Source organism: Antechinus flavipes, chromosome 5, assembly GCF_016432865.1.
Source record: "Antechinus flavipes isolate AdamAnt ecotype Samford, QLD, Australia chromosome 5, AdamAnt_v2, whole genome shotgun sequence".
Taxonomy (NCBI): domain Eukaryota; kingdom Metazoa; phylum Chordata; class Mammalia; order Dasyuromorphia; family Dasyuridae; genus Antechinus; species Antechinus flavipes.
In genome coordinates, this window is record NC_067402.1 from 12815865 (window position 1) to 12835787 (window position 19923).

The following is a 19923-nucleotide window of genomic DNA, read 5'->3' on the forward strand; positions in this document are numbered from 1 at the left end:
GCTTAGGCCACAGTGTCTCCCCTTTGCTGTCCCCTGCTCTTTCTTTCCATTCTGACTCCATCACGCTTCCAATACCTGCAGCTGTCCCAGGCTGGAAGAGCCCTTCTCCCCAAAGACCCCGCCCCTTCCTGTGACTTCTTAGTTCCTCCAGAGCCTCCAAGGGCGGGGCCCAGCCCTATTACACTTTCTCTCCCAGTGGGGAGAACTTCTTCTTCCTTTCTCTTTCCCTGGGAGCATCCTGCATCCAGCTGAAGGCAGGGATACGCTTCCTTCTTGCCCTTTTTGGCGTCCCCAACCCTTAACATAATGCCTCGTGGAGGCAAGTTGGAAATCTTGGCTGGATCTGAGCCCCTACAAAGGGCCTCTCCTCATCCGACAGTCATCGCTCCCCCCTTCTTGAAGCTAATTTACATGATTTTTATTCACATTTAGTCTCTGTGTGTTCATCGGAGCCCGCCCCACCCTCATATAGAAAATCCTTGAGAGAAGGATGAGATTGGCTGCTTTTTATTCCCAGCCCCTAGGACGGGGCCTGGTACACTGCAGGCCCCTAATGAACGGCTGTCAAATTGAATTGAAACACAAATATTGAATACTCTCATTTTACAAATGTCAAAGAAGGCTCTCATAGAATTCCCAGGAGCAATGGAAGTCAGAGAGAATCGAATGTCCCTATTAGTGGCCATTTCTTCTGCTGATCCTTGCCAACTTACTGGCCTCCAGTGGATGATGGCACGTCCTAAATTTCCCATGATCCCCAAGACTCAGTCCTGAGGTCTGGAGCCTCATCAGCTACACAGACAACTGCAAAAGGGTTTCTGGGTTAGAGCATACCCGGGAACCACGGCTGATCATTTGGACTTAATGTCTCTAATTATAATAAACGGAGTCGTGGGATTGGAGAGGGAGGGCTGGGAGGCAAGCGCAATTTTTGCCATGCCCCAGTGGGAGCGTGAAGGGAAATTGAGAGAACAGCTGCTCCATCGGCACTGATTACTCCTGCACGCGGCCTGTCCTGTTTCTTTCTCATTTGCAAAACATCAAATTTAAAATGAATAAAATGTCAGATTCAGGTTGTATCAAAGTCCCCGGCCTCAAGTCGATCTCTGTGACTTAAAAAACAAACAAACCTACAACAAAAACCAAACAAAGCAAACCAACAAAAAAGAGATGGAGCCAGTAGATTGTAGTTGAGCAAAATCATGGAAGGGCGAAGACGAGGCTCATTCCACGGGGATGCAAGGAGTGAGCGGAGATGGGCTGGATGGGGAACTACCGGAAGGAGCTGCTCCCCAAAGGAAGGGAGGTTGTTTGCTGGAAACAACTGTCCTGGTGGGAAGCAACGTTGGCGATTCATGAGAAGTCAAGTACCCGGAGTCATCCATTACAAGTCAGGAAGATTTGGGACTAGCAGGATCGGGAAAACTTCCCAGTATCCCATGCGGTAGGAGAGCACAGGCTTGTCTCCGTCACTGGACAAGTTCCTTTAACCTTCAGGACTTTGCAAACCCAAACAAAAACTATTTTAATGTCTGTTATTGTTTATCATTATTATTGTTATTGTTGTTATTATTATTATTATTATTATTATTATTATTATTATTATTATGCCGAGTCACCCTTCCTGTTAAAATTCTAATTTAAAAATAATTAGACACCACGCTCTGATCTAAAACCCTTCAGCACAGACAGCACAAGTCCTGACAACAACCCCCACTTTCAATGTCATCTTGTATTTTCACAATACAGGCTGACTCCAGGCTGCCAATGAGACCTTGAGAACGAGGCTCAGTAAATCCTCTCATCCTGAAACACCAGAAGGGAGGAGGAAACTCAAGATAAGGATGATTTACCGCGTGAGAACCTCCTGGCTGCTCCTTCCTCTCCAAAGGGGCCTCCCGGCCATTGGGAGAATCCAGTCCAATCTCACCCTCCTGAGACCAGACTCTTAAATTCTCCTCAACATGACTTCCAGGTTTAAAGGGCCAAATTTTAAAGAAAAGGCAGATTCAAAGACAAAATAAGTTTTTTGACTTGAATTAAAATATTAAAAAATATTAAAATAAAATAAAAATAAAATTGAAAATTAAAATTAAAAATGATTCCCCTCAAAATGAACAATACAAATCCAGGGAACACATAAAAGGATTTGAGTTTGGGGGTTCGGAATATTTTTCCACCTCCTTTATACGGCAGTAAGAACATTCATTCTTCAAAATAGTTTGTTCCTATAATAAAACGTTGTTGGAATAGACTAAGACAAGAGAGTCAGTATGGCGTAGGGGATTGAGAGACGTCCATACTGACTGGGTGAATTCAGCCAAGTCTCCTGACTTCCCAACATCCCAGGGAATCTCTGAAACTGTCAGTTGCAGCACAATTGGCTATCTGTTTTCCCACCTGGAATTCTTTTATACTTCCAAAGTCCCGCCGGTAACAGACAAACAAAAAGGATGCTCGATCATGATGAACTTCAGATGTCTGGGATCATCCCCCACTCTGTCAGCTTTTAAATTCAACCAACCACTGGGAACGATGTCTTTTTGAGACTTGGCTGGATCACCACAGACATCGCCATTGTGGGCGTCCAAGTAGGATCTTAAGAAAGGGTTACCTGAGCCCTTGGCTGGCCATAGTTTTTTTTTTTTTTTTTTAAAGAAATAAATATAGGGATAGAGACTAATCCGGCCATTTCACCGATATAGTGAACTCCCTGGTAAGGAAATGCCATCCACCAGTGTAAGTTAGCACCTTCTCCCACACATCAGGCAGAGAGTTGTCTCCAGCACTTATTTGGCCGGGTCACTGGTCAGTAGGTTCAGACCTGAGCCATCGTTGGATCTCTTCATTTCACAGAGCAGGAAGACCTGGGTTTGAGTCTCCCCTCAGCTACTCAGCAGCAGGTGACTCTGGCCAAGCCACCCTGGTTTCTTCATCTTTTTAAAAAAACCCACAGCTATACATAACCTAATCCATCTGCCACCTCCTGACTCTAGTATCCCACTTCAGACTAATAATGATCAAGAAATCTAATGAGAGGGGGCAGCTGGGTGGTGCAGTGGATAGAGCACCAGCCCTGAAGTCAAGAGGAGCTGAGTTCAAATCTGACCTCAGACACTTAATGCTTTCCTGGCTGTGTGATCCTGGGCAAGTCACTTAACCCCAATTGCCTCAGCCAAAAAAAAGAAAAGAAAAGAAAAGAAAACTAATGAGAAGGCGTGTGCAATGGATAGAGCCTCATGCCAGGAACCAAAAAATTCAAGTTCAAATCTTGCCTCAGACACTTAACACCTAAAAATCCTAGAAGAAATTAAGCAAGAAATAAGAAGTTACTGAAAAACTGTTGAGGAAAGAATTCAGAGAACAAGTAGCTCAGCAGAATGCCGTCCGAGCCTTCCACAAGAAATAGAATCTCTGAAAACTGGAATAAACTAACGAGAAATGAATGACTTTGTGAGATAGCCAACACTACGAGAACAGAGTCAAAAGATTCAACAATAGAAAAAATATAAGATGGTTGATAAAGAAAAAAAAAACAATGGATCTGGAAATCAGGTCAGAGAGAATTGAAGAATCACTGAACTTGAAACTGTTATAGAAAAAAATAATCTTGGACACAATATTTCAAGAACTCATAAATGGAAACTGCTGGGGCTATGAGAAGGAGAGGACAGAGTAAAGATAGGAGGAACCCATCAATCACCTTCTGAAAGGAACTCCATTGGGAGAGCTTTGGCACATTTATGGATGACTTCAATAAAGGCTCTTGATAACATGATTATGAAATGTGCAGATCACACAAAATTAGGAGATGTAAATAACAGACCGGATGACGGAATCGGGACCATAGGATATCTCCGTGGGCAGAATCATGGGCTGAAATGATCATGTTAATAATAATTATAGGTTATGTGTTTATGATGCTTTAAAGTATACAAGAGTAGCTGTGTAGCTCAGTGGATAGAGCACTAGGCCTAGAATCAGGACACTTATTAGTTATGTGACCCCAGGTAAGTCATTCAATCCCATTTGCTTCAGTTTTCCCACTTGTAAAATGAGTTGGAAAAGGAAATGGCAAATCACTCCAATATCTGTGATAAGAAAACCCCAAACAGAGTCACAGAAAGTTGGAAATGACTAAAAGGAATGAAAAATAAAAGGTTTACAAAGCCCTTTGCCTATGTTATCTCATTTGATCATCACAACCACCTTGAAAGGTAGGTACTATTATACCTATTTTACAGATGAGGAAAACGAGGCATTGAGAGATGCTCCAAAGAGTCTATTCTCTTTCTTTTCCACCTCTATATCATGTCATTCTTCCCTTCAACATCAAGACTGGCTTAAAGTCTTTTCTGTCTCTTTAGAAGTCTCTTTATTTTATTCTGATTTTTAAAAAAAATCAATTATTTCTTCCTATCTCAAAATATTGTGATTTTTCTTTTTGGATTATGAGTTATTTGTGGAAAACTTCCAGTATGGAACCTTCTTCTCCCAAAACAGGTCAGCACCTCCTTTGAAACCTATATACTAATTTTAGAGAATGATCTGGAGAACTGATAAGTAACTTGTCCAGGGTCATACGACCAATATGTGACAAAAGCAGAACTTTGCCGACCAAAAGGCCAGTTCAGTCTCTACTACGCTACACACTCTCTCCTGGGAACTGAGACTCTCAAAGAAGCCAGAGAGTAGAAAGACATCCCATCAGCCCTTTCACCTTCTGCTCTGGAAGTTGGGCAAACTCTCCAGAAGAAATACCTGTACGGCTTAGCCCCTGGGGATCCGTGGAACAGGCCCCCCTCCCCATGCTTCCTGAATCCCGACTCCTTCTCTGTTATTAGCTGCTGAGGCAAACTGCCCCCAAGATGTCTTGCTGAATGTTGCAGACTTCCTGCCTTAAGACTTCTGCTGATAAAAAGCCGCCCACCGGCTCGGCTCCCTCACACCTATGGTGCTTCAGGGAGATTTGCTTGGATAAAGAGGGGGAGAGCAATTTAGGGAGAGCTCTGGCTGGCGGCCTAAAATCAGCAGGGCAACATCACTTGAGGAACAGAGAGACACATCAAGTTGATGTATGGGGAAGACAAGACTGATTAAAACAGGGTCTGTGGAGGGATTTCAGGGGGTCCGTGAAGTTGGATTTATTTTCACGAATATTTGGTTTCCTTTGCAACCCCGTGCAGTTTATTTTGTGTATTTAAAAGCATGACTCGGAAAAGCCTTCCCAGGATTCCAAGGGGGGTTCATTTTACCTCAAATAGTAAGAACTCCTGGATCAGAAAAAGGGTGAAATATGAAGTGACCAGGGAAATAAAGGTTCCATTTTCTAAGTGTACTGATTTATTAAACAATGCGTGGCAATCGCTCAAAAACTTGAGCCAGACTGCTTTAACTTAGGCCTGGACCCCCAAATATGGGGAAAGATCGTCAAAGAAGACCAAGTAATTAAAAAGAAATGATACAACATTAAGTGAGCTGACTTCTAATTGGAGGAAAGATGAGGAAGTTTCCAAATTAGGAGGAAAAGAGCAAACAGAAGTAATTCCCTGAATTCAGAAGAGGAGATATCTTTTTTACCCAAAAGGTCTATAAACAATCACAAGGACATGGGAACGATAACTGATACGTCAGTACAGGGCCAGTTTCCAAATAAAACATATGGGCTTCCTAAAACGTGCAAGGCCAGAAAACCCCTTGCAGCCACCTTTGGAGCTGTGTGAGTTTCTGGTGGCCATAGCCTGGGTCCTTAACGAGGACTCTCTAAACAGCAAGTAGAAGTGGTCCAGCTTCCCAGCCACATGGGGCTGGCTTCAAACAACACAATGCCCACAAGTGAATGCAGTTTTCTTACAAGACAGAATTGGATTTGGATCCATAACTGAACAGAAAGCGAGCTTTTCCAGAATCGAGTCACAAGATGGAGCGCACGTGGTTTACCCCATTCCCACAATTAACTACTTGCTCATGCCCTCAGTTTCCTCAAAAAATAGGTAAGAAAAGCTGGAAGGAGTCTTAGAATGCCTTAAGTTGTAAGAAGATGATGTCCTTTAGCTGGGGAAATGAGGGTGGTTAAGAGAGATTATTCTAAGAATCAAAAGCAACCGATGACCTTGGCTATATTGGGATGATCAGGAATGGAGGAGACAACAGATTAAAGACAATAGACCAAATTGTGGGAAGTGGAAGTATTCAACGTTTCTATTAGAAATAAGGGGAAAAAGAAATAAGGGAAGCTGAGTCAAAGACACTGACTGGCAACTGGAAACTCCCCCTTATCTCCCTGGGCTTCCTGCTTCAGGATGCCAGGATCACATTCATGCCAAAAGAAGGCAGAGTCTGGATACCAGGAATAATCCCCACTTGTTTTTTTCAGTCCCTTTTTTTTTTTATTTTGCTGAGGTAATTGGGGTTAAGTGACTTGCCCAGGGTTATATTGCTAGGAAGTGTTAAGTGTCTAAGGCCAGATTTGAACTCAGGTCCTCCTGACTTTAGGGCTAGTGCTCTATCCAGCTGTCCCATATTTCAGTCTCTCTTGCTAATAGCATCCCTATCTTTTCTGCACCATAACCATGAGTAAAAGTGGGTGTACAAAAATTGTAAGCAATGTAGGACAAACAGGAAAATGCTAAAGGGAGACCTTCCCCCTGTCCCTTATCCATGTGGATGTATAGAGAGAAGGATCCGTTGGCAGGATTGAAGGGTTAGCCTATGCCCTGAGTGTGGGTAACAGGCTTGGGGAAGAGGCAGGCCTCTCAGACTTAATCTGGTAAGCTTCCTCACATTTCATCCACCCAGCTGGTCAGTCCCTCTCTGACAATCCAAATTGTTAAATCTGTGCCTCAGTGGGTGAATTCATGAACCGTTGTGGCCAAAAATCCATCTGGCACGGAAATAGGAGGCTATATCTCCATATGGGAGATAGCCTGTCCAAACAGAGTTGGGCTGACCCTTGGATATCCAGTATCTATTGCTGCATCTGCCTTCTCAGCACAGTAGGGCTATTATTCAAAGTAGGAGAAGTCTTTGAGAATCTGGTCACTTCCACACCCCAAATCAAATCAAGGAGAACTTTAGAAGAATAAGATGGAAGATCTTGGGTTTCTGATATGCAAAGGAGCAATGTGAATCAGCAGTGAAATATAATAGTGAAAGAAAAATTATACAGAGGGGAGGCTGCTCTCACTGTGCTCTGCCCCAGAAGATCTGACCTGGCCCAAAGCACTCAGTTCTGAATACTGCATTCTGGGAAGAACAGTAATAAGAGAAAGAAAGCCTGGATTGGGGAAAGATTTAATGACGTCCTTGAGAGAAGTGACCATATTTTGCCTTTCTTTGTACTTTCAGCTCTTCGCACAGTGACTGGCACACAGTAGGCACTTGAGGACCAGTTGAAAGAATTGGAGATGCTTGACCTGAAGAAGAGTCTTCAGATGGGTTATTATTGATCTCTCCAAGTACTTAAAGGGCTGTCATAGGGAAGAGGGAGTCACGTCAAGACAGCAAATATTTATTAAATGCCTACTATGTGCCAAGGACTAGTGGTAAGCATTGAGAATGCAATCTGTTCCACTTAACCAGAGAGCTTACAGACAGTGGGGGCAAAGGCAGATCACACAGAATCCCAGGCATGCTCACTTGTGTCCTGAACTTCACTTCCTCCCTTTTTAGCTCTTCTCTTCTTCCTTTCCCTTCTTCCTGCTTCCCAGCTCACCTATACATGAACTCTTCCCTCAGTGGGTAGAGATGTCTTGTTTATATTTCTGTCTTTAGTGCTTAGCATGGTGTTTGACACAGAGTAAGAAAATAAATAGCAATAATAGTTGGCATTAATATAGGTTTACAAAGTGTTTTACTTGTCAACTCATTTGATCATTAATTAGTTAATTTGAGCAGGAATAAATGTTTTGTTTATATTGCTCTGCCTCCTAAGCTTAGGAATATGTAATGACAATGTAAAAAAAAAATCTTTAAATATTTTCACACAATTTCACAGAGAACAGTTTTAAAGGTGCTTATTTTAAGGAAGTTTTAACAGCTTTATTTCTTGAACAAAAGTTAATACTAAATGCCAAGAAATGCTTTTGTTTTTAGTCAGTGTCCCTGTTTATCACAGTATCTGGTCGAAAAGGGCCCAGTCCTTTAGTCATGGGCTAAAATGGAGGATGATCATTATTTTAGCAGACTTCCAAGGCAAGGCTATCTGTCTCCCACTGCTTTTTCCATAAAAAAAAAACAAACAAAAAAACCCCTCTGAAATATATTAAATCAAGCAAATATATTAAGTCGGTTGCATCACACACAGGGATCACCAAATGTGAAAGAATCCCACCCCTTCCCCAAAGAGATAGCGCTCCAAATAGACTCACCTGCCTTCCTGGCTTTGAAAGCAATGACGGCAGCAAGTTCCCTCTGAACCTAATGTCACACAAGGAAAAACAGCAAAATTAGAAAAAGATAAACTTCCACTGGTGCATTTCCTGTTGTGTACTGAGGGATTCTGCTCAGATGACGTGGCTGTTCCCTTTTAGCCACAGTTCGGGGTTTGCTTTACTTGTTTTGTTTGTTAGTTCTACTGACCAATCTTGTTGGTGAATTTTTAGACCAGGAATATGGATGTTTTGTTGATCTTAGGAAATATAAAATAATCATGATAACGCTTATGATTTATGTAGTGCTTGAAATAAGCTATTTCACTTGAGACTTACAACATCCCTCTGATATTGTATTATTATTATATCTGGTTTGTAGTTGAGGAAACTGAATCTTAAAGAAGATAAATGAGTGATTTTCTCAGGTTTTCACAGATTAAAAGGGCCCAAGTCAGAATCTGAACTCAGATTTTCCAAGTCCAAATCCAATCCATAACACACAGCTGCTGTCTGCTTATATCTACCTAGAGGACAGGCAGAAGGTGACCAAGACCTCAAGTTTCCTGGCTAAAGGTCAAAGTGACTAACACCCAGCAGTGGAAGGTTCAGTTGGAACATTCATCTGGGAAGCTCTGGTTGGTTTTCCCCTTATCTTTAGCCCCAATGGAGTTTCTCCAACTGAAGTCCTTTTCCTCCCTTACCATAACCACTGGCTTCCTATGAATGGGAAGGAAATGAGAATTTCACTAGAGACCAAACCCCAAATCAATATTTTCAGGTAATGATACACTAATTAAACTCTTTGAAACTGAAATGGTAAGGCAGGAATTTGCTAATGACTTTCCCCTTTGCTTTGGTTGTCACTAATACATCCATATGCATGTTCATCAATCTATAGGATGCTACTCTCTCCCAGGGCAGATAGCCATCCCTTGGTGCCTTGGGAGAAACTCTTTTTGAAACTATCATGGTTGAAAAATTCATCACCAGGCAGACAGACAAGCTCGCACCCAGTGTATATTAAAATCAGCCAGAATCAGAATAAGGGAAAATCTTTGATCATTCTTTGCGGAGGTGAAAGGGAATGGTGATATGAAGTGAGAGCAGTCGCCACACAAATCCAGCCAGCAGTGCTTCCGCCTCTCACGCTCCACCCACCAAATTGTCTATGTAATCTCCTATACAACACATCAAACTTGCACAGAGAGTGGGCGGGGCCATTCTTTCTCCAAGCATATATTAATATTGTCCAATTGATAATTAGCCTCAAGTACTAAGAGGGACCTCAATGCAACAGGAGCTTCAAGATCTTCAGCCCATTACATCTCCCACTTTTTTTTTTTTGTTTTAGAACACAGGTGGTCACTCCAGCTTGAAACCTTTCTAGCTTGCAGAAGTCAGCCCTCTAGCCTGCAAGCCTTCACAAACCAAGGTCCCCATGGAACCATAACAAAACATGCATGGGGGGGGACACATATGTGTGCACCCATCTTTGTGCATCTCCACATAACAATAGCATTTTAGAGCTTGTAAAGGGCTTTACAAATATAATCTCGTTTGAACTTTACAGCAACCCTGGGAGACAGGCACTATTATTATCTCTATTTTACAGATGAAAAAACTGAGGTCTCTCCAAGCTGAATGGAAAATTTGATTTCCAAATATAGGACTCTGGAAAAGCAAAAGGAGGCAATCAGGAAAGTGATATCATAAGGGGCTTCATAAGGTTTATCTGTTTACATTTCTACATGGGAGAATGATATTTGTAACTCATTAGAATGTTCTCATTATTACGGAAGTCAGGACTGTATATAGTTGGAGGGCATGAGTATGAGCTGAATATGAAGGGATGGTTTCTTTTTTTTTTTTTTTGCTGAGTTTTGAAGGATTCTATTTTTTATTTTATTAAAAATTTTTATTGTCAAAAGATGCATGGCTGATTTTTTAATGCTGACCCTTGCAAAACCCAAATTTTCCCCCTTCCCCTATTCCCTCCCCTAGAAGGCAAGTAATTCCATTTTATGGATTTTTTAATGTTTTTATGTTATTTTATTTTATGTTATGTTAAACATGTGCAATTATTCCATGCATATTTCTATAATTACTGTGCTACACAAGAAAAATTAGATCAAAAAGGAAAAAATGAGAAAGAAAATAAAATTTACAATCAACAGTGAAAATGCTATGAATCTTTCTTTTTTTAAATGATGAAATTAAAGTGTGAGAGGGGAATGTACTGGAGGAGATGGAAAGAGAGAAGTTGAACGGTACAAATTATCTACCATAAAAAAGAGGCAAGAAAAATCTTTTATAGTGGAAGGAAAGAAGGGAAGGAGAGGGGGAGTAAGTGGACCTTACTCTCATGAGAATTGGCTCAAATAGGAAATAAGACATATACTCCATAGGGATGTAGAAATCTATCTTTCCCTGAAGGAAAATAGGAGGGGAATGGAATATGGGAAGGGGGGAGAGGGTGATAAAAAAAAGAGGGCATATTGGAGAAGGGAGTGATCAGTAGCAAAATACTTTTGAGAAGGGACAGGGTGAAAGGAGAGAGAGAATAAATGGGGAGGAATACAATTAACCATAGTAATTGTAAAAAAAAAAATTCTGAAGCAAGTTTCTCTGATGGAATATCATTATTCTCTGGGAAATGATGAGCAGGATGCTCTCAGGAAAAAACAACCTGGAAAGTCTTCCATGAACAAAGTGAAATAGACTGTATAGAAAATAATAGCAATGTTCTGGACTGGTCTGTGGTAAATGACTACTCTTCTTAGTAGTACAATCATCCACAACTCCTCTGAAGAACTTATGATGAAAAATCCTATCCATACTTTCTTCAGAGAAGAAACCGATTGTGTCTGAATACAGATCAAAATATTCTCTATTTCTCTCGTTATTCTCTTTATTTTTAACTTATTTTTCTTGAGGGTTTTTATTTTCATGAGTGTGGGGAGTGTCCATTAATCCTCCTGATTAGCCTCCCAACAACAACACTATTCTACCCATTTTACAGACAGAGTAACTGAACCTCAAAGATGTTCAGTGATCCATTAGCATCACACTTCTCTCAGAAACAGGATATGAAGTCAGATCTCTATTTGAAATTTAAGACTTTTCCACCATAGCACACAACATCTCACCAATATGCACTGCTTTGCCCTAAACTAAATGATTCCAAACAACTTGGCGTCTTCCCCTTTGGGGTCAGCAGTTAATTCTTCCTCCCATCAGTCTGGTGCATTTTCTTTGGCTGTCTTCCTTCCCAGAATGCTCCCCGTCCTAAAATGACCTCCAGATTCCTTCCAATCTCAGCTAAAACCTCTTCTTCTACAAGAAACCTTTCCACTGTCAGAATCCCCAATTTATCCTCTCTACACCTAATCTGCATATCATTTGTTTGCCTTTCTGTAAATCATTTTTTGCCTTTCTTTCTATTCCCAGCACTTAGCACAGTAGGTGCTTGTTGCCCGGACTGTTGGCCTGAGTCCCTCCTGCATGACTTCTAATCTTCTCTCTATCATCACCCAGAAATCATTGCAAGTCAGGAAAAACTCCAAGTTTATGGAATGTAAACTAACTTTTACCCAGAATCCCATTAGCATCAGAGCTTACTTAATGTAGGTGGTGGCAATGTCTCCCAGGGAGTCCAGACCGCAATGTTCCAGGACGCTCAGGGACTTGGCTTTCCTTTAATCTTTACTTCCACGGGAAAACAAACATTTATTTTTAAAATAAACTCTGACGTTTTTAAAGATAACAACAGAAACTCCTTTCCTCGGGCTGAGAAGGCTGCTCTAAGCATTTTTCTCATCTCTTCCATCAACAAATCAACAAACCTGCTCTGGTCCAGCTCATGCTCTTAAGGCAGAATATCCAGGCGGAGATCGCACTGGTCCCCAAGCCTGTGGGTTTCCACCCCCATCCCCCATTTTCTTCTCTCAAGGTCACCCTTCTTCTTGCCAAGACCAATCCTCACTACCTGTGCCTTTGACCCCAACCCTCTCCATCTCCACCAGCAGTCGGTTTCTGCAATCTCTACCTCTAAACATGCTGAGATCCCCTGAATCTTTAGAAAGCCTCCATCTGACACCCCCTGCTCCCCAAACACCTGATGGCTCATGTCCCTTTCACGGCCAAACTCCTAGGAAAATCTGCTCCAAGATTCTCATGTCTACTTTATCATTCCTCACTTGACTGGGGTCACTGACACTTGTTAATAACTGGCGTCTTTTGGCAGTTTTTGTCAGTTCTTATTTTTCTTGCGTGCTAGAGAGAGCCGTACAAACACAGAGTTTGGATTCTGGAGGCCCCGAGTGTAAATCCTACCTCAGTCACTTACTCCTGATGAGATCATTTCTCACTTTATTCAGCTGTAAAATGGGAATAATAAAAATACCTATCCACATCTCAGGGTTGTTGTGAGGATCGAAAAGTTTTCCAAACTTTAGAAAGCCGTATTAATATTAATTGTTATTATTAATGAATAAACATTGATTACGTGCCTAGTAAGTTCAAGGCATTGTACTAAGCATTAGGGATAGAAAAAGAGGCAAAAGGCAATCCCGGTTGTGGGAAAACTGGTTTTTATTATAAGTCATCAACTCTGTGGTAGACTAAGGCCTGGTCATCTTTGAATCTTTCCCCTTGCTCACCCCCAGCTGTTAGGTCATATCTTTATAAGGTCTATTGTTTTCCCTTTTCCATACCCCCTTCCTCAGTACTCTCTCATCCCCTCTCATCCAGACCACTATAATTCCCTTTTAGATGTGGGAAAGCCATCGGAGAGGAGGCTGCCATTGGCTCCCTTAGGTCCCCAGGCTGAAGGAGCCAAGAAGCCAATTTAGACTCGAAGACTTGAAAACTGAGCAATGAGAGATGCCCCGGAGTGTCTTCCTGGAAGGTCTTCAGGCAAAGACTGGGGGAGCATCGGTCAGGTATGTTCTAATGGGGATCCTTAAGAGGCTGGACAGCTCTCCAATCTGCTCATCTCTCCTCTGGGTGCCCTTACTGCCCCACACAGCCACCAGGTCCTCAAAGATAAAATGGAAGAATGACAAGGCCCAGATCCATCAGAGATGCTCCACCATGCTCCACATCACTAAAAATGCAAGAAATGTGAGGACATCTAGGAAACTGGCAAGAATTGAAATAAAAGATTTCTTCGGGTCTGGCTCTGACTGTGACCTTCTGGACTTCTGCCCCAGCAGCCTTCTCCCCCTGCTTACAGCCCCCTCCTCTTACTGACCAGGCTCCTGCCTGGAGCTTCCACTTGAAGGACTCCTAGGGACATGTTGCTCACCTCTCACCTTCTCCCCTCTTAACTCTTTAAATTTCTTCACCTTCCCATCTCCCCACTGGTTCTCAGCACCTTTGATGAGGATGTGAACTGTCTTTCTTTTTGTCTATTCTACATTCATTCTAGTTAGTATTCTTATTATTAATAATGGTAATAGGTGCCATTATATGATAAGCTCCTCGAGGGTAGGAACTGTTGTTTTGCTTGTGCCATTTTCACGCTTGCTAGCATCCTTATTATTGATTTAATAATAATAATAACCATTGGAATATGAGCTAAAGGACAGAAACTCTCTGTGCTGTATTAATGCTGTTTATTCTTATTGATGATAATAATTAATAATAATAATAAGTGCCATTAGGTTAAACTCCTTGAAGGCAAGAATTGGCTCTTTTCTGCTTTTGTATCCCCAGTGCTCAGAACATAGTCAGCGCCTAATAAGTGTTATTGATTGGCGTGCCAGCACCAAGGACAGCACTCGGTTTGTTTTAAGCACTTAATAAATGCCTCATGTGGGAACAGTCAAAGTCGTGAGGTTATGGAAAGGCGGGAACACTAATTACTCGTGGGGGAGTTGGGAGTGGATTTAAATATTCTGAAAATGCATTTGGGAATAAGCCAAGAAAAGCGCCAAAGCAGCTCATACCCTTTGACCCAGAGATCCCACCACTTGTTAAAAGAGATCAAAGATGGAAATGTTCCATGTTTTCAAAAAAATCCATAGCAGCATTTTTGCAGGAGCAAAAAATGGGAGACACAGTAAATGCCCATTGATGGGGAAATGATTACAAAATTAGGGACCTTGAATATGATGGAATATTGCTCTGAAAACTGATGAGGAGAGTAAATTCTGCTTAGTTGGGAAAGTTTTCTAACTGAAGAACTAAAAGGGGGTGAGACTCCTCTGGCCTTTCTTTGTAAGAGTGAAGGACTATGGGTGACAAACAGTATATATGCTGTGCCATTGGGTTCTAAGGATGAGTTGCTGCTTTTGCTGAACTATTTTCCCCCTTTTAAATTAATTAAATGATTTAATTGTTAAATTAAAATTATTTAAATTTAGTAAAATAATAAAGTGCATAAAGTGATAATTTATTAAAATAAAAATCATTAAACCAACTTAATTGATTAAAGAGGTATAAGAACACAAGATAGTCATAAAAATGGGAGAAAAAGAGGATCTCCACTAGTCAATGGCTGCCTATTGCTATAGGGGTCAAACATGAACTCAGTGCAAAGGCTGTGGCTTTTCAAGACCTCCTCATGCCTACACCAGCTTTACTCCTTCACATGCGTCCTTCTCACTCATTTTCTCGTCTGGCCAAATGAGCCTATTTTGTGTCCCGCACTCGTGATGTTTTATCTCCCACCTCCGAGTCTTTGCCCAGGCTGGATTCCCGCACTTAGGAATCACAGGAGCAGGGCCTGAAGCTTTTCCCTGTCACTCCCTAGACTTTGTGATAAGGGACAAGTCACTCGTCCCAGGCTCAGTGTCCTTATCTTCCAAGCCAGAGGAGGCTGAGCTCCGAGCTGTAAGCCAAAGAGCCGTCACCGGCAGCAGGTGCGTGAATGAACATTTGCCAGCGGGTCATTAGCAATCATGGCTGCTCATTTTCTGCGTGAACAAAGTGCTCCTTAGGCTGGAGGTGCTGAAACAGAATGACTCCAAGTAAATGAATAATTCCCAGGATTCGATTCACCCAAATCGATGTGTGTCGTGGTGACAGGCCCTGTCAGTCACTAAATCAGGGCTGCCAGAAAAGGACCCCAAACCTTCATTTACAATGAGAAACTGGGCCCCAAGAGGAAGTCACCCCCTGGGGTCACGCAGCAGCAGCAGCCTAGAAAATCATCATGTCCAGTCTCTGTTCCAAGCTGGTGCGCAATCTTTCTGGGTTCAAATCTCATCTCAGGCCCTTCCTGGAGGTTTGATCCCGGGCAAGGCACTTAACCCTCCCAGCAGCTTTCCCAGGAGCTAAGTGGGTGCTGTTCCTGAGACCATCTGCCTCCAGAGTCTGTGCTAGGAAATGGCCACCACCATGAACCTAACAACTGAGGAGCTGACACTTACAAGGGACTTTGAGATTTGCAAAACTCTTTACATATGCTACCTCCCTTATTCTCCTGGCAACCCCATGACACACAATGCTTTCATAATAACAGTTTGAATTTTATTGCATCCATTCTACAGGTGATGAAACTGAGGCTAAAAGGTTGCATGGCTTGTCCAAAGGGAAAAACATTCTGTAAACTGTCAAGTAGTAACGAAGTGGGAAATGATTGTCTTGGACTGACTTGAGCTTGCCAGTTCCCAGAGAGGAGCATGGAAAGCCAAGGGCACTAAGGAGTAGTGTAATCCCGTGGAAGGGCAGTGGCAAGGAAGGGCTGTTCTCTTTCTCTCTCTCTCTGTCTCTCTCTCTTTGTTTCTCTCTCTCTCTCTGTCTGTCTGTCTCTCTCTGTCTCTCTTTTTCTTTCTGTCTGTCTCTGTCTGTCTCTGTCTATCTGTCTCTTTCTCTGTATCTCTTTATCTGTTTCTCTCTGTCTGTCTCTCTCTCTCTGTCTCTCTGTGTCTATCTGTCTCTCTCTGTCTGTCTGTCTCTGTCTGTCTCTCTGTCTCTGTCTCTCTGTCTATCTCTTTCTCTGTCTCTGTCTCTGTCTGTCTCTCTCTCCATGGGAGTGGCTCCTGGGCACCTGTTAGAGACCTGAACCCTGCAGAATCCCCCCGGCACTTTGCTCATTGACACGAGCCTTGTTCTGAATGGCATTTCCCAATGTCCCTTTAGTTCTTGAACAACCACGACTCATGATTGAATAATCTTCTGGATCCAACAGACCTGTAGCCCCCAAAGTAGTGAGAGCACTTTATCCCGTGGGACCAAAATTTAAAAGAAAACTAAACCTCTCCAGTCAGTAAGTCTGGATCCAGCTGAAGGATTAAATGAGAAAACATTGCCCAGAGCAAAGGGGTTGTTGCTCCCGTCTACAGATCTCATCTTGCTGACAAAACAGAAGTAGTTTTTCCTTTCAAAATATATTTATATATATTTTTAAAATCTGGCTAAGGCCACTAGGGGGTGCCACAGTGCACAGAGCTTTGGCCGGATTTAAGAAGATAAATTGAAATACAACCTCAGCTGTGGGAGTCTGACCAAGACATTTGAGCTCTGTCTGCCTCAGTTTCTTTGACTGTAAAATGGGGATAAATGCACTTCTCTCGCAGGGTTGTTATGAAGATCAAATGAGATCCTATTTGTAAATTGTGGATTAATGGCCCGTAGGGTAGGTGCTTAATAAATGCATGTTCCCGTCCCATCCTCCCTCCTCTTCCGTGCTGGGGCATTAGTTGCTAGTTCAGCAAGACTCAGCAATAAGACAAAAGTCAATGCCATCACAGGCCACGCTAGCAGCGAATGACCCAGTGCCCAACACTGAGAGCCGGCCCCGGAGCCGTCCTCTCACGGGTCTGGACTGAAAGGTCATTTAGCTCATCTCCCCATGGGGGGGGGAATCACGCAAGACCGGGGCACTGGGTCACTGAACTAAAACTGCATTAAAGTCTCGGGCACGACTAGCACTGCTCTACTGAAGGCACTTTTCATTACAGGGAGGAGGGTGGGCAAGATGCACGTAAGTAATGGCCCAGCTCTCAGAAGGCTTCCCGTCTAATGAGGGGAGACAGGTGAGAAGCAGAGGCCTGAAAACTGTTCAAAACAAGGGAAGAGGGGCAGCACTAGCCCTGAAGTCAGGAGGACCGGAGTTCAAATCTAAACTCAGACACTTAACACTTTCTATCTGTGTGACCCTGGGTAAGTCACTTAACCCCAATTACCTCAAAAAACAAACAAACAAAAAAACCCAACAAAACAATGGAAGAGACTGAACATGGCAGGAAGTGATTAATTGCCATGAGGATTGTATAGACAACAACAGCTATGGGATTTGAGAGCTTCCTACCAGAAGAAGTCCTCAATGAAAAGACCCCCAATGCAGGGGCAGGAGACCCCCAATGAAGGATCAGAGGATCCCCAATGGGGAGCCAGGAGACTCCCCATGAAAGGGCAGAAGACCCCCAACGGGAGCCAGGAGACCTCTGAGGAGGAACCAGGAGACCCTTTTTTGAGATGGAGATGATGGCAGAAGACAGGAGAAGGCAGGATTAGCAGGATATCAGCTGAGGTGGGTAGGCGTGGTTTAGGAAGATGATGGGGGAAGAAGGCAAAAGAATCCTAAATTCAAATTCATTCCTGGTTTATCAACAGCCATCAAATTTATTCCTATTTTTTGAATGACACTTCATGGCACAACCGACACCTCCCGGCACAACCAACAGCTCCCAAATATATTTTTCTTTATAAAAATGGTTTTCTCCAAGAGGAGCTTCTGTATCAAAAAGCTTAGATGAGCCGCACAAGTGTGGCCGTGGAGCCCAGTGGGTGGAGAACTGGCCTGGAAGCCAAGAGCTGTGAGTTCTAGTCCTGCCCCTGACATGGGGTGACCCTGAGCACTGCACTTACATCTCTACTTAGGCGGGTTTCCTCAACTGAACAATAAAGGGCTGACTCAGAGCTCTCCAGGGTGCTACAAATCTATATGATTCTAGAGAGACATTCTCCCGTAACCCAGGCACTTAAAAGAAAGCAGCATCCTGGGGAGTAGCAGAGGCCCTTGGAGAGAGAGCTGGACTAGGAATTAACAGATCTGAGTTCGAATCCTCCCTTTTGACAGGAAGAAGGTTAGATTTACTTTGCTCATCTATGAAAGGGGAACATAATCCGTGTCCATGTCGTCCCTCAAGGCCGTCGGGGGGTTTCCAGCGGGAATGGTACGCCAACAGGCCCCTCTGACTCACTGCTGAGGAAGCCGGTCCCCGGGTCCTCCGTGCCGTGAGGACGAGAAGCTTGACCCGTGACCGGCAATCTCTTGCTCTTTCTCCTGTGCTGATAATTTCTTTTTGTTTGATTATTCACATAATTTCTGTATTTGCATAATTAATGCTGGGCTTTGCACACCCCAAGCTCCCTGTAAATGTCAGCCCTGATCATGGCTGAGCTCTGCCCTCCTCTGGGCCCGGCTGTGACGCTCGCACCAGGATGCCCAGGGTTCGGGCACTGACCCGGGCTGGGCCGAAGGGCCTCTTCCTCCCCAGATGGGACCTCTTCTCACCTTGGAGACTTGTGATTTCATTGCCTTCAGGGACTCTCTGTATGTTGCATCCCTTCACCAGAACAGAGCAGTCCCTCCTCAGTAACTTCTGCTCTCTGAACTGCCCAAAGGCAACAAGGGGTTAAGGATGCCCGAGATGATGGCCAGGGTCACATGGTCAGGGTGGGTCAGAGTCAGGACTCGAACTCGTATCTTCCTCCTCACCCCCCCCCCCCCCCGGCTCTTTGCTATACCAAGCTCTCAGCAGGGTGATTATGAGGATCAAACCAAATGTCAATCTTAAAGCAATGTGTCTAAATGTCAGATATTTATCGGGAACAAATGAGGAGGAACACAAGAATGTCAGTAGGATCAAAGCTGCCTCCTCTGCTCCCGGTTCCCGCCCAAATCCAAAGCTGGCTCCGGGGGCCTCGAAGGCTGCCCAAGCGCCCCGAAGAAAGGGTGGGTCCCGGGAGATCTCTACGGCCGAACTGCAGAGGAGCAACTGCTCCGGAAAAAGGAGTGAGTCAGAAGGTCAGGCATCCCCTGGGAGAAGAACTCATTGTCAGCCTCCAGGAAGAGGCAAGTCCACTCAGGCCGGCCTCCGTCCCCCCGCGGAAGGAAGGGGCAGGTAGCCAGCAGGAGAGGCAAGCAGAAACAAGGCCGGAGTCCCTGAGCCGGAGCCTAATTTAACTCGTTACTGGTTCAGTCACCACGCTGCCTGGGGGGCTCTCAGAAAGGACAGCTTCCTCCACAAATCTGCCCCATCCACTCTTCCTGGTTGGGGAGCTGAGGGAGACTTTTGAGGGTCCCTTGGACAACACGGAGATCAAATCGGCCAATTAGAGTAATTCATTCTGTCTGTTTATACCAGAAGGTCGGATACTAATGCTGAAGCTTAAATATTGGGCCGCAAAATGAGAAGACGGGACTCATGGGAAAAGACCCTGGGAAAGACTGAGGGCCAAGGGCAGAGGGAGACGAGCTGGGTGGGGAGTGTGACAGAAGCAGGGAGCAGGAGCCTGGACAGACGCTAAAGAGAGTGGGGGACACAAGGGTTTGGCTTGGGATCCATGGGATCACGAAGAGAGGGAACAATTGGATGAT

At 43.7% G+C, this 19923-nt stretch overlaps 1 protein-coding gene across 1 annotated transcript in view; it reads right to left on the reverse strand.

The window, feature by feature from the left end:
* Window positions 1-19923, reverse strand: part of RAPGEF5 (Rap guanine nucleotide exchange factor 5) — a 228013-nt gene that overhangs the window by 136985 nt on the left and 71105 nt on the right. Inside the window, exon 7 of the mRNA XM_052001415.1 lies at window positions 8370-8418. Within this exon, the coding sequence (XP_051857375.1) occupies window positions 8370-8418 (49 nt within the window). The remainder of the gene's footprint in view (window positions 1-8369; window positions 8419-19923) is intronic.